General features: G+C 34.1%; 1 protein-coding gene across 4 annotated transcripts; it reads right to left on the minus strand.

Annotated features, from left to right (window-relative positions):
* Positions 1–11,629: 11,629 nt before the first annotated feature.
* Positions 11,630–14,258, minus strand: LOC109188809 (transcription factor BIM2). 4 transcript variants are annotated; one of them, XM_019339440.1, is made up of 8 exons: positions 14,098–14,257; positions 13,871–13,998; positions 13,691–13,787; positions 13,037–13,106; positions 12,840–12,935; positions 12,392–12,615; positions 12,209–12,361; positions 11,630–11,981 (listed from the first exon to the last, which is right to left on the minus strand). In XM_019339440.1, exons 2-8 carry the CDS (start codon positions 13,953–13,955, stop codon positions 11,798–11,800), a joined length of 909 nt encoding a protein of 302 aa, XP_019194985.1. In that variant the 5' UTR covers positions 13,956–13,998; positions 14,098–14,257; the 3' UTR covers positions 11,630–11,797. The 4 variants fall into 4 exon arrangements, with proteins under 4 accessions (XP_019194985.1, XP_019194984.1, XP_019194983.1 ...); XM_019339441.1 differs by having other exon boundaries at positions 11,888–11,981; positions 12,209–12,277; positions 12,396–12,615; positions 14,098–14,258; XM_019339439.1 differs by having other exon boundaries at positions 12,209–12,615; positions 13,871–13,981; positions 14,099–14,257.
* Between the last annotated feature and the right edge of the window lie 1,229 nt (positions 14,259–15,487).

Genomic DNA, 15,487 nt, shown 5'->3' on the forward strand with positions numbered 1-15,487 from the left:
ACAAACTAGCAAATTTTCTTTTAATTGATACAACTTCATTTTCTACCAAAATGACATCGTTTTTGAACCGTGTTCACCATACAAGGTGAACACCAGAAACATTCCCTTAGAGCATCACCATCAGTGTATAATGTTGGAATAATTAGAAAAATGGATGTCACTATTACGCCCCGCGGGTGCGCCTGACAGTAATTAAACTATTATTTTTTTTATTTTATAATTTAGTTTTCCTTTTTCTTTTTTTTTCCTTTTTTTTTTCTCCCCTCCATCTTCTCTTTCATAATCACTCTTACATTCTCACCCTAATATCCCCAAGTGATAATGTTGCTTTTAGGGGTGTAAACAAATCAAATAAAAAAAAATCGATTCGTGATTCGAATTCGAATATGTTGATTCGAATTCGAATATTTCGAATACGAATCGGAATTCGAATACTTTTTTCGATTCGAATACGAATACGAATTAGAGTGTATTCGATTCAAATAGTATTCAGATATATTCGAATATTTTATGCTATTTAAATATAAATTTTTATTACATTTTATCTGAAACGAAGAGTTCTTCACAAAGGTATTTCTCTCTCCATTCTATTAACATGGTATCAGAGCCATTGCAATAATTTTTTTTCGTCGCTCCCTGTCGTCACCGCCAGTCTAACAAACTTCGATGGCATTCGGTGACCCACTTAGGAGTCTATGCAGATGTGTTGAGAGGTCAGATCGTTGTCCTGGGTGGATATGGGACGTTGGCTCGTGATTTGCAGACGCTTTTCGTAGACCCTGATCTCGATCAAATCGTCCTCTATCTTTTGTGGCCTTGGGCCCAGCATATAGTTTTGTACATTCATCTTATAAACATTCCTGGGTTTGAAGTTTCATTCAAAACAACATCAACGTATTACAAATTTCCAAATGTATTCCAAATGTATACAACGGAATGAATATATGGCTAATTCAAATATTATCAACATTAATTTCACAAGCGATAGAGTGTAATGCTTGCTCAACCTGAATCCACGAAAATACTCCGTTTAAGGCATGCCCGTTGATATCAAGAAGGTGGACTATAAATCTTTGCTCTGATACTCTGATACCAAGACAGATTGTGTAATATTTGCATAACCCACATATCTTATATTTTCCTTTTTCATTGTGAACAGGCATTAATGGAGTGTTTTGGTTCCAATGGATCAACAGGACCAGAAGCTTTGGTTGCCATGTTATTCGTCCTGTACAATGAGTTTTATAACCCTGTAGTAGGAGAAGATATAGCAGACAGTCATGATGACAGCAGCGGCAGCAGTGACATCGATGACAACGATAATGAAGACCCACGGGTGGATGATGTGGAGCTGTCCTTTTTAATTCCGATGGTATCCAGACCTTTCAACTTAGGAGTCGATGCAGATGTGGTGAGAGGTCATATCGTTGTCTGGGGTGGATGTGGGATGTTGGCTCGTGATTTGAAGATGCAAGACCCTGATCTCGATGAAATCGTGTCCCTTTTGTGGCCTTGGACCCAACATAAAATTGTGTACATTCATCTTCCAAACATCCCCGGGTTTGAAGTTTTAGAATTGCCTAATAACCCTTTAGTGTCTTCTTGGACAGACTTTAGGGGATTAATTAGTAAGGTCGTATTCGAACCTGGGCTAGATGGGGTTAGAATCCCCATCAATGGTGAGCCAGATGCTGGAATCCTTTTTATTTTACAAAAGCACTTAGATGGAAATAAGTTTAAATTTCTAAAAATTGTACGTATTTCCATCCATATGGCGTTTCTTGGTGAGCCACCCAACTTTTGGGATGAAAAAGAACATGGCGAGGTTATTTAGGAAGCTGGATTTAGAGTCCACTTCCTTGATAACAATGTGGATGAGTTAGAACTGGCATTGGTTTGAAATGATTTTGAGGTATCTATATGTTCTATCCTTTTGGAGGCTAATGTAGATATGGATTAGTCATACATCTTATACGTTTAGATAAACTTTTATAATACTTTTGTAACAAAGTTCAATGAAGACAAACTTAAAGTAGATGTACTTTCACATTCCTCCTACATAAATTATATATATTTGGGCATTTGATAGTTCTTATTTCTTTATGTTTTATTTTTTAACTAATGTGTAAAGTTATGTTGTCTGGTAGCAAGTGGATACTTATACAATTCTTAAGAATAATTATATCATTAAGTAATGCAGTATTACTAGTTAGTTTGTATGATGAAAGGTTAGTGTTGAACATCTATACATAAATGTGCAATCCAACCATTAGTTTAGGCTTTTATTTGAGATGGAGCACATGCTTCAATTTTGTATCAGAGCCGGTAAGGGCTTTTAGTTGAGATGGAACACATGCTTTAATTTGGTATCAGAGCCAAACCACATGCTTTAATTTTGGTATTAGAGCCAGACCACATGCTTTAATTTTTGTATCAGAACCAGACAACATGCTTTAATTTAGTATCAGAGTTAGATGAGCAAGACCACATGCTTTAATTTTGGTATCAGAGCCAGATCACATGCTTTAATTTGGTATCAGAGTCAGACCAATGGTCATGGGTTCAAATCTCTGCATCACCCGATAAAAAAAAAAAAAAAAAAAGATTATGGTCCACGTGTTGCTTGGAGCCTATCAAAAGTATTGGCCCGCGCACGTGAGAGGGCGTGTTGAGCATATAATATCAACTATAGTAATAAGAGCCAAAGAGAGTTATGTCTATAATGGGTAGAAAAAATGACGATAAATTTTTTTAATCAAATGAATGGCTCAGATTAGGGGTAAGCAAAATGTCGGTTAACTGACCGAAAATCGCTAACCGAACGGCCCGAAAAAAGCGGTTATCGGTCGGTTACGGTTACTACATTTAAAAAAAATTTCAGTTTTTCGATTTTTCGGTTATTGGAGGTCGGTTATCGGTCGGACCGATAACCGATATATAATATTTATATATATTAAATATATTAATTACATATAAGATTTATAGCCCATAGTCCATGATTGTTATTTGTTATTTGTTAAAGAACTCAGCCCATAGCCCAAAACCGGAGAGCCCAAGGAAAACCCTAAAGTGAGAAAACCCCACTCCCACTCAGACAGTCAGACATCACTCGTCCACTCACACCAGACACGGTCACAGGCCACTCCGCCACTGTCTCGCTCTCCGCAGTCCGCTCTCGTCTCTCGCTCTTCGGCTCTTCGCTTTCGTCTTCCACAAACCACAGTCCACAGATCAGAGAGTCTGAGACGGCGAGTTCCACTCCATCCGTACTTTACACGTTCCACTCCGACTTCTTTCCACTCCAACTCCGACGCTACACCGCCAGACGCCACCGGCCACACTACTCTAAAAAAAAAAAGGTAATTTTTTTAATTTTTGTTTTAAGTTTTTTTACTGTTAATTAAATCTAGGGTTTCTTCTCTTGCTTGTGATGTACTGATTTGTATTTTTAAGTTTTGGGGTGAGTACTTGCTTGTGATGTACTGACACAAGTAGGAGATGCACTCTTCCAAGTTGGTATATTCTGTGAAATCTTGATTATATACCCAATCAAAAACATATTTTTTTAATTATATTTTCTGGTGATTTATTTCTTAAAATAGAAATTTAAAAAACGGTATGTACCTCGTTGAACTGGAACCACTCAAAATAAGGAGGTGGAAATATGCCTTCTATGGATGATTCGTGAGTCTACTATTTTAAGTAGTTTAAGTTGGGTGCTAATTTTTTTTACTGTTAATTTTTTTTTTTACATAATTTAAGCTTTAATTTTTTTTTTTTACATAATTTACCGTGTGTGAATTTATTACATTATTTGTGTTTAAACTGCATACTTTAAATTTTTTTTACATAAACTGTATACTGTTAATTTTTTTATTTTTTTTTTTACATAATTTACAGTGTGTTAACTGTTAAGTGTTAAATGTTAACATAATTTAGTAATTTACAGTGTGTTAAATGTTAACATGTAAACAGTGTATTAAGTGTTAAATGTGTTATGTGTTAAATATTAACATAATTTACAGTATGTTAAGTGTTAAACTGGAGAGATTGATAAAGTTGACTGGGTACATTCTAAATTCTTTATTTACTTTTTATTTTTTGTGTTCAAATATTCAAGTTATAAACTTATAATTTCTTATTCATCTTTATCTAATTATTTTAAATTATTTGATGTGATTTTAGAATTTTTAAAGATTAGTTTGGAGCCCGTGATTGATCAATAGAAAGTGGAAGAGTTCGATCTACACTTCTACTTATTAAGGACTTAAGGTATCATGCTCACTTGATAGTTGATATTAATAATACTAATTGTTTTATTATATTAATTGTAATAATATTAATAGTTTTATTATATTTCATTTGATAGGGTTGAATAAATTGAAGATTTGAAGGAATTGAAGTTGCACTTTGATAGAATGTTCTATGAAACTATCTATGTTTAATATCTTTATATTACTAGTTGTGGACACTCAAAAAAAAAAAAAAATATTACTAGTTGTGGACTATTGGACTGTTGGTGTTGGATTATTTCAATATGCAGGGTCGTTCTAATAAAAAGTGGGGTCCTGTGCAATATTTTAATTTGGGCCCCCTTTTAAATAAATTTCTATATATAAATAATAGTTGTTCAAAAAGTTGTCCCAAAAATTCAAAACATAAATATTGTATACAAAAAATACACTTTAGACGTAAAATCATCCACCAAACTTTTGATAATGCAGACGAAAATCTTCTAGATAATTTATCTTTAGGACCTTTATTTATTGATAAATCTCTTTTAGGACAATCTTTCACAAGAATATCTATTAATTTAGAATCAAGGGCATCCCAATTTCTTGGATCATATATATGTCAAATAAAAGCGAATCATTTGGTTTATCACTGTGACCAACATCATCTAAACAACTATCAACATTCTTATTATTTTCATTTATTTTCATTGTCCCAGTGATAACTATCATCGTTGTGCACACCATTATTTAAATTTTTTCTAATCTCACAATCATCTTGATCTTCTATATGAAAATTAGCATATTAACAATTTTTCCTTGGCATCATCTTTTTGCTCATATATTTGAGTGTTTTTTTTTTTTTTTTTTTGTAATGAATTTTCAAGAGCTCCCTTTTGAGATTGAGTTAGTTGCTCAATTATTCTTTTCTTTTTACGCTTCTCAAACCCAGACGAATATTTTCTAGATGACATAAAATCCTAAAGAAAAAATAAAAGTTTATTTAGAAACACTATCAATAAATAATTAATCAAGAAACGAATTCTTTGAATATATTATTCTGAAATCAGAATTACTAAGTCATGTAATGATGTAAATAAAACAATAAACAAGAATTTTATAAAACAATACGTAATTTTAATTATATTACACATGTCAAGAAAATTGAATAACTTGAGAGTTTGTATAATAAAAAAAGAATTGAAGAATCGATAGCACAAGAACTGAGTTGTTGTCTTTGTGTCAATTCACTTAATTGCGCTGCCTAAGAGACGTCAAACAACAAAGAATAAAAATAAACAACCCCAAATTGAATTTAAATTACTACATCAAAAAAAATACAAACAACCAAACAACAAAAAATTAAGATTTAAGAATACAATTAAAAAGAAGAATACAATTGAGATTAAAGGACTACACAGCCTCAATAACGCAAATAAGTAAAATTAAATATTTAAATTACTTCAATTTCAATTACCTAGACAAATTGAATTATTGAAATTGTTGTAGTCTCTCTAATTCTTCTGTCACTCTGTGTCTTTGTCTACTGCTAGTGCTAGAATCTAGATTAGAGAATAGGGATTTAGGGTAGGGTCGTAGGGCTTGAGTGTTTAATGATTTGTGAGTTTTTCTCTTAATCGCTACGTTTGAACGCCGCAGCTGCCGAATGCCAATATATATACTATACTTTTTTAAAAAAAATCCGGGGCCCCCAAAATTTTTGGGGCCCTGTGCGCCAGCCCTGGGCAGACTTGCCCAGGGACGGCCCTGTCAATATGTTGTTTGAGACTTTGGTTTTATATTAATTTGGGACTATTTCTGTTGGATTTATACTATTTGTAACTTTGGCCTTTGAGCATTGGCTCGGGTAGACAGCACTCACAGCAGACTAGCAGTATGAATATGTTGATTTTTAATTTTCAATTTTGGAATTTGATTTTTTCTTGTTTTATTCGGTTTTTTGGTAACTGACCGAAACCGACCGAAAACCAACGGTCGGTTATCGGTCGGTCATAGGGCCACCTTCGGTCGGTTTCGATCGGTTACGAAGGTCAAAAAACACTGTCGGTTTTTCGGTCGGTTATGTAACCGACCGACCGTTTGCTCACCCCTAGCTCAGATTGATCAGATTTTAATTTTTCCTTGAGATTTCCTAATTTATCCTTAATTATATGATTATCCATTAACTTCTCCATTAAATATTATCTTTTCCGTTAATTTCTGTTAGTTCATAGTTAACTTACTCGTTGATTTCAATAAGAAAGGTATTAGGTTCGAACCTCATCCCAATCAAAGTTGGCATAATTAGTACTCTATTTTACTCTTATTAAATTAAATAATAATTTAGTAGCTACAATAAAAAAATAATACATATGCATTTCTTTAATTTAGAATTATATGTCTACAATGTCTTTATTCAAAAAAAAAAATATTCATTATCAATGAATTAAATAAGAGAAATAATTACATTAGTTATATCGTCTTTATTTTTTTCAAATATAAAAATTCTTTACATTCAAATTCATCAATTGATTATATTCGCTACATTGTCCCTACAATGTCTTTATTCAAAAAAAATCATTATCAATAAATTAATTAATAGAAATAATTTCATTAGTTATATTGCCTTTATTTTTCACCAATGTAAAAATTCTTTACATTCAAATTCATCAATTGATTATATTCACTACATTGTCTATTATCTCACGGGTTCGATCTACTACAAGTATCCACGTACAATTTTTACTTCTTCACTTTTAGTCCTGATGTGGTAAGAAATGTAAAATTATTTTCATCATGTAGATTCTAAAAAAAAATGTCTACATCATGAATCTAAGTGTTAAAGTAAAAGTTAAGTTTAAAGAATTGAATGAAAGTTTATGTAATATTTTTCTTAGAGCAATCCCAACAATATGTATTTTTTGCATGACCAACAAGGAAAGAGAGGAATGAGAGAAAGGGGAAAAGGGGGGGAAAAATCAAAAGAAAAAATTTGTATTGCTCACGGTTTGCACGCTCGCTGGGACAATGTAAGTTTGTGGAAATAGTTATGAACTAAAACTACACAATGATCAAATAGGGCAAACATCTGATAAGCTTACCAACATATCATTAACAACAAATGGAAATTGTTTAAATGGTGAGCTCACTTGCTCCCCAGCCTTCAGATTACAAAATGTGAATTCCAAAAATGGGTAGAAGAATAAAACAATACTTAAAAATGTAACTAAATAAATAAAACAAATTAGATTAATACCTGCCATATAAAATTAATGAAAAAAGACCCCCCACCCCCCACTCCCCACCCAAAAAAAAAAAAAAAAACCTTCAAATTTGTTGTTGGTGGGAAGCGGAGTAGGCTAGACTTATAGATTTTATTATTCAGGTACAAATTTGTGGGAAGCGGAGTAGGCTAGACTTATAGATTTTATTATTCAGGTTTCGCAGTATGACAGTAAGTATTTTTTTTATTCAAAATGTATATTATTTTGTTGCCCATTATATTATTTATTCAACCAATCCTTAATCTTTTTTAAGGGAATCATGTATGTTATAGTGTGCTGTTTGGGATGAAAATGTCTTCAAGGTAGAGCCTTTTTTTTTTTAATCCAAGTATCATTAACCTGTTGTGGTCCAGATACAATTTTGTAGGGCTAAGTGTTGTGTTATCAGTAAGTATATATTGAATTATCTTTATAATAGATAGTATATATACTCTACTTTCATGTACTAATTATATTTTATCTAGATGATTAGATGGTGGGGTCAGGATATGCTGTTCAATTACCCGTGTCATAAGAGTCATCACTAGAGGTAAATCTAATGATGAGTTTCAATTAGTCATCACAATGCAGTAACCCTATCGATCATAGCTGGTGAATAAGCTAAGGTCTTAAGATTTTTTTTTTTTGGCTTATTTCTCAGATATCTAACTGAAACTATTTTTTGTTTGAAGAACAATAATGCAGTCACCTTGCAGGACAAATCTACCTAGATGGCATAACAATTTTTTGTATGTTCTTGTATGTTTAGGCAATATAATGTTGGGCTATTAGTCTTTTCATTCTGTGCACATATGTTGTTGATTGTGTGATTACAATTTAATATTCTCTTATTGGTCAAATAATATTTGTTGGTTATTTATTTAGTTATTATTTGTATAAGCAAAAAATTACAAGTGTAAGCAACAAAACAAGTACAATTACTTAATTGTTTCGCTAAGTATTAAACATTCAATTGATTTAAACTATTAATATCATTCGTAGTTGAATTGCATAAATAATTTTTGCTATTATAATATTATTATATTATTACAAGTTATAAACATTAGTTGGTGGTAATATTTTTTATTACATGATATAATATTTTTTATTTATATTACGTTGGTTAAAAATTGATTATTTTGTTTATGAATTGCACAGTAATTATTTAAAAAATTGATATTAATTATTTTAGTACGTCAACCGCTAACGTTGTTAATTACCATGAAGTGTTTAAAAAAGCCCGCATGGGCAGTACCAAGTTTATGGCAAAGTTTACTAGTGATGCTGAAAAAATGCACGACGAAACTGTTGGGGTTTGGTTTTGGTTGAGAGGCATCACATCTTTGTTTTACTTTGAGTTTTATTTCTTGAAGTTTGCGAATAATTTATATTTTTAATGAGTGTGTCAATTGTCAAAATATGTGGCCACATTCAGATATCAGAAAGAAAAGTGTATTTTGTAAACTAGATGTTAAAAAAAGTCCTGTGGTATTTTTTGTATGAGTTTAACATGATGGTTTAAATCAACTATTTAATGTAATTTCTTTGAAAAGGATGCTTGTTGCTACTATTTGGCAAAACTTCTCTCTCCTCTTTTTTTTTTTCCAAAAATTTATTTCAAGATTGCCTGTACGGCGCAACCTATTCTTAATACCTGCTAATCTATTCCATTGATTTCTATGTTGTTGCTGTGCTAATATAATTCCTTTTCATTTCTGAATCAGATACAAGTATGATTTTAACTTCTCAATCTGAATGGATGCTTCAATTCCTGATGTTAACTCACCATTACAATAACAGAATAATGGATGCTTCAATTCCCTCTTACCTCTAAACAAAACCATACAAATTAGATTTTGGTTTTTATTGTAACATTACTCTCATTACTTTTATATCTCTGTAGCATTTAAACTTATTGCACCTTTTATTATATATTTAAGGAGCTCCCAATGATCAGGAACTATACTTAAGCAAAAAATCTGTTTTCATTATTAAAATAACACTCCCTTTTATAGAGCTTATTACAAAGATTTCTAAACTAAAAATGATTAATTATTTGGTAGTTTCTAAATAATTAATCTACCTAAACTAATTTGAAGACTAAGAGTAATAAGTTTAATAACTATTTAGTAGTTCTTTAATATCTAAACTATGTAATATAAATGATATCCTCCCTACTACTAACAACTTGCTTTTAAAGAGGGTAGAAGTGGATCCTGCATGTCCAATGTGTGGGATAACTCATGAGGATGTTATGCATTCTCTTATATTATGTGATTATTCTAAACTAGTTTGGAATGTTTCACAATTACCCATCACAAATATTGTCACCAACTTCTTTCCAACTTGGCTCACCGGTGCAATGACTATTTAGAACAGTTAATTTACATGCTCATATTTTAGCATGGTTAGCGTTCCATCAGGAACACTCTATGTATTGGGATTCAGTCCCTCCCTCCTGACTCTATTCCTATGATCATTCATTAATATATAGCTACGGCTTATTTTCAAAAACTATGTAATATAAGGAGGGCTATTAGTGGTATCCTCCCAACCGCTACTAGTCTAAGGAGGGTGGATGTGAATCCCTCATGCCCTATGTGTGTCTCTTATCATGAAGATACTATGCGCTCACTTTTGGAGTGTGAGTTTGCCAAGTTTGTTTGGCATGAGTCCCACCTCCCTGTTTCTATTGTTTGGTGGTAATTTTTCAGAGTGGTTTCAAAATGTCATGTCCGTGTTAACCCCTACTATTATTGTCAAGGTTGCAGCACTCTATTTTATATGGAAGGCGAGGAACGGAGCCGTATGGGACGCCTGTTTGCAGCAGCCGACTCGGACTTGGAGGAGTGTTGCCGTTGCACTCACAGCATGGGAGAGCGCTGTTGGATTGGAGGTCACCCCACTGCCGTTTTGCGACAGCAGCCCCAGCCTCAGCCGGGCTCCCTCCGGTGTTTTTTCGACGCAAGCTACTCGGCGACAGCAGGTACAGCATCCTTTGGTGTTGTTCTCATCTCGGCTGAAGGAGGTTTCATGGCAGCGGCTAATGGCGTCCTCCCTCACTGTTCGAATCCTCTCACGGCGGAGATGTTGGCATGCAAAGAGGCCCTATCGTGACTAAAAGATCGTGGTGTTGTTGCGGTAGCCTTACACACTGATTGTTCCGTTTTTCACCGCTATATCACTAGCTCAGTTGCCAAGCCTAGATCCTATACGTGATTGAAGATTGTTTACGTTTAATGGTTTTGTTTGCATCGTGTCCTTTATTTTTGGCTCCTAGACAGTTAAACGTGATTGCTCATACTTTAGCTTCAAAAGCGTCAACTCAGACTAGTTCATTGTACTGGGACTCTGTCTCGCCAGACTTTGTTACTGCTCTTTTGAATTAATATATTCTTTTGCTTTAAAAAAAAAAAAAAAAAAAAACTATGTAATATAATAGTAATAAAATAAGTCATCCTAAATAATCATAGCCCAGCATGTATCATACATATTTTCTCCATCTCTCACCAGAATGCATTGTGGTTAGAGGTTTCATTTTGTAAATGGGTCAATTTTCCCTTTTGTCCAATTTTAATCAGTGCTCATATTATTTCTTTATTTATTCATATTTTGGATTCAGTATATGTTGACATCAATTTCCCCAGTTGATTTATGAAGATTTTGATATCAAGTCTCTGCGTGTGGCATATGTTTATCAGTTTATGCTGCATTTGCAATCTAATTACTTCTAGCATTAATGTCAAATTTTGCATTACAGGGCAAAGAATATGGAATGCTGCTTAGTGGATATCTCTTCATTTTGTAGCTTGAGGTTTGGGCAAAGGAAAGTGCTGGATTAATTTTTGTTAGACTATAAAATTGGATTACAAATTCTTAATGTTAGTATTTGTAGACTTTATTTGTTTTTTTGAACATTGAATTCAACCCAAGAAAAAAAAAAACCCACAGGCCGGCCAACCTCCGTGGGCGGGCTAGGGTTGCATGAACCTTAGCCGGCCCGCAAAAGCCCGCCAAAAATTAGGCTCGCAATAAGGCAGGCCAACTCGTTTTGACAGTACTAGTCGGAACATCCAACACTATGAATTTTTCCTTTTTACACCTAAGTAATATTGCCAAACAAACTCTTTCCTGTCACAGCTAACCATACTAGTATTCACTTAAAATCAAGTTTCCAACATTAGTAATACTGAAATGCACTTCGTAAGCCTTTGTTCCAAAAAATAGTTATGAAAGCATACAAGCAGGCTAGAAGCCGATTTAACTTCTAAGAAAACTCTGGCAAAAAGAGTAAGATGAAGATTAACTTTGTTCTTTTCTAAGCTTTTTATGAGGATGGTCCCAAGTTGTGCGGCTGCTTAATCTTGTAAGATTGGCTCCACTACTAGTGTCAGTGTGTTTGTCAATATCAAGTTGTACTGAAACATTGGCCTGCAACATATCCACTCCCAGCGATGCCAATGTCCGGTTTAGGGTATTCATCAACCTGTTCAAATCCAACAAGATTACACAATTCCAAAACCGTTTTGATCTTGTGTGAGACAATCTCAACTTTCAAATGAGATGTGTTATACTTTTTAGTAATACACATTTCACGTGAGACAGTCTCACACAAGTTTTTGTACGATGGACAGCCAAGAAGTCACCAATAGTGACAACACAATTGATGCTATGTTTAACGGCTATTATTAAAATAGTGAATGGTTTTCTTGCCTCTGGGAGAACTCGTTTGAGATTCCAGCTTCTCCGCCTCCAGTTTCTGGCTCTTCTTGACCATTCTGACTGCAACCAGGAGCAGCTCTCTGAGTTTCATTTTGTTCATCAGTCCAATAAAAGAATTGAGACTGAGAAGCCAAATTCTCAATTAAAGAAGATCCTGGTGAAAGTTGGACAGATGAACCTTCAAAGAAACTAGGCTGCATCTGCATGCCGAAGGAAGTTGCTTCATTGGTCAATCTTTGGAGATCATCCATTGTTTTATACAACACCTCAGCACTTGGATCAGATTCTGTTGAGTCATGTGCATTTGCAAGAATTGTTTGGTCCAAAACACCATTGTCCTCGTGTGCAGAGCCGTTCCTGATCAGTTCAGAGTGCCCAACTGCCCCAGAAGAGCTCCTCTATTGGCAATAAAGATGAGAGGTTGATATCATGTTACCTTTAGAACTGAAAATTCCAATACAGTAGAAAGAGTAATCCAACATCCTATCTATATTCCAACTTCCAAGTTCATCATTTGCAAATAACAGAAACTTGTTTATGTAAGTTTAAGTTATTGCCTACTTGAGAAATTTGCATCATAAACACACTTGAAAATCAGTATGATGTGGTGTACAGATTTTACCCATGGCATCAACTCGGAGGGCTCTTGACTCCAATCTTGGCATCCCCCCTCATACATTTGTATCCTCCCCTGTAAAGACTGGATGTACTGTATAACCTGTATTTAATATTCTTGTGAATGCATACATTGCACCAGGGTTCTGAAATTGATTAAAAACTAGAAGAAGAAAAATAGTCAAACAAGGTAGAGTAACACACCTCCAACAAGAATGAAGCTTTGTCTCTCTTGTTATCTTTCTCTGGTATGAGATTCCTCAAAATCTGAAATCTGCAAAATAAAATAACTCAGCTCCATTATAATAATCAATGTTTAAATAGCTCAACGAGTACAAATTGAATTGCAAAGAGAGTTTCTTTATATACTATATCAAATCAAAGGCAAATGTTTTGACCATTCACTAATAAATGAACAAGACAAACATATCATAAAACATTAGAACCAGAGGAAAGACAACAAGTCCTCAGCTGAGATGATTTTTTCATGGCATAATGGAGTAATGGCATATTGGCAATACATCCTAGAGAACAGCACTGGCTAACTTTCTTCTCGAATAAAAACAAACTACATTTTCCTCAAGATGAGTGAAAACAAAGACAACTCCATATTTCCATAAACCCAAATGACTGAGAAGTGAGAACCTCAGAGACATTACAGAAATTCATCCATTAACACTTGTTGATAAACGCATAAATCCATCCATCTTTCATGGCAAAACTACTCCAAACATGCAGAAGAAACAGCATATGCAGTGCCAGCAAATTAAATAGCCAACTTCAACACTTCTTTTCAAATTCAAAAAACTTAACAAGAGCCAAAGCAATAGCATACAACACATTAAACAGAAAGCTTGCCTCTCATTGATTTTGCTCCTCCTGCGCTGCTCTGCCTCAGAATGCTTGGATCGAACCACATTTGCCTTCTGATCACCGCTCCTCCCCTCTACTTTAACTGCCACCATAAGAATCTAACGATTTAAATACTAAATCACCCGCATACATAGCTACCTAACCGTAAACCGATGTTTTTCGTACCTTTCTGGGAGAAGCCATCGACACTTCTGGAAGAAAACTCCATGTCATCATCTTCATCGCTGTGATTCATTGCAGCTCTCAGCATTTCTACAGCTTCAGCTCAAACACTCCGGAAATGACAATCAATCCTAATAAAAGAAATAGCATAACAAGTTAACAATCCTGCTCCGGATACACATACTAATACACGTACATAATAATAGCGAGGGAGGAGTACAGAGATAAACCTCAGTTGGCGGCGTAGAGCCGTTCGCGGCGGTCGGAAATATTCTCCGGCGACTACAAGAGCTGCGTATACTACTTACACGTATGTACGTAATCGTCTTCTGTATGTATCATGTCACGAATTGTTTTTCGCAGCGGATTATTATCTGGAGCCCTAATAAGTGAGGGCTTTCCTGGAACTATAATCAATTTTGGCGGTTGGAGGGTGCTAACGTGCGCAGGGGCAGGTGAAATGTCCTAAAATTAAGCACCACTATATAATGTTGGGCCCACCGCTGCCGAATCGTTTCAGAATTGTACTGAAAATCCGGTGAAGTTGAAAATTTGTCCATTTTACATTACACAAAAGAGTTCCTCATTCCCGACGTCACACTACTTCCTAACATCGCCTTAATACTCATTTTGTCTCATTATATATGTATAATTATTTTTTGAAAAAAAAAAAAACAAATTTCATTAATTCGAAACCAACTGGAGAAAATAACACAGAAAATTAGGAGAACACACACCATTCTATATTTTTTTTGAATGACAGTGACACACTATTCTATATAATTTGTTAAGGAAATAGATTCTCAGACAATAATATGGTCCGTCTGATTCGCAACTCATCTAACAAATTTGATGATAATATGATTTTGCTAGGATCGGATCCATCTTAAATCGGGTATATATATACAGAATCGGCAAATTATGTTGTGCATCCGTATGCACCATGCATGGTGCATACGGATGCAAAAATGACGTCGTTTTATTAAAAGCGCGTCTCACTTAAAAAAAAAAAATTAGTTTCGATTCCCAGCAACAACATATGAACTAAAATTTCAGAATCGATGAACTAAAATTCCATAATCTATGAACTAAAATTTCAGAATCTAATCTATGAACTAAAAATTTCAGAATGAATGAACTAAAATTCCAGAATCTATGAACTAAAATTTCAGAATCAATGAACTAAAATTTCAGAATCGATAAACTAAAATTTCAGAATCAATGAACTAAAATTCCATAATCTATGAACTAAAATTCCAGAATGAATGAACAACATAATGCTGTTGAAGGGAATCGAAACTGGATTTTTTTAAAGTGGGATGGGCGTTTTTAATAAAACGACGTCATTTTTGCATCCGTATGCACCATGGTGCATACGGATGCACAGCATAACTATCCTACAGAACCGGTATAGGAAAATAGTAGTATTATTGCGATTGAGATACATGTCCAAAATGAAGGCCCAAACACAAAGACTAAGACCCAAATGATGAGTTATAATTAATTATGTTACTACAAGATTTGAACACATGTGACTATGTTGAAAGTATAGACCAAAGACCACTAGATCAGGGTGTCTATAGTGCTCAGATGATGATGTCTTGGTGAGAGGTAAGACCC

Source organism: Ipomoea nil, unplaced genomic scaffold (assembly GCF_001879475.1).
Source record: "Ipomoea nil cultivar Tokyo-kokei standard unplaced genomic scaffold, Asagao_1.1 scaffold1509, whole genome shotgun sequence".
Lineage (NCBI taxonomy): Eukaryota > Viridiplantae > Streptophyta > Magnoliopsida > Solanales > Convolvulaceae > Ipomoea > Ipomoea nil.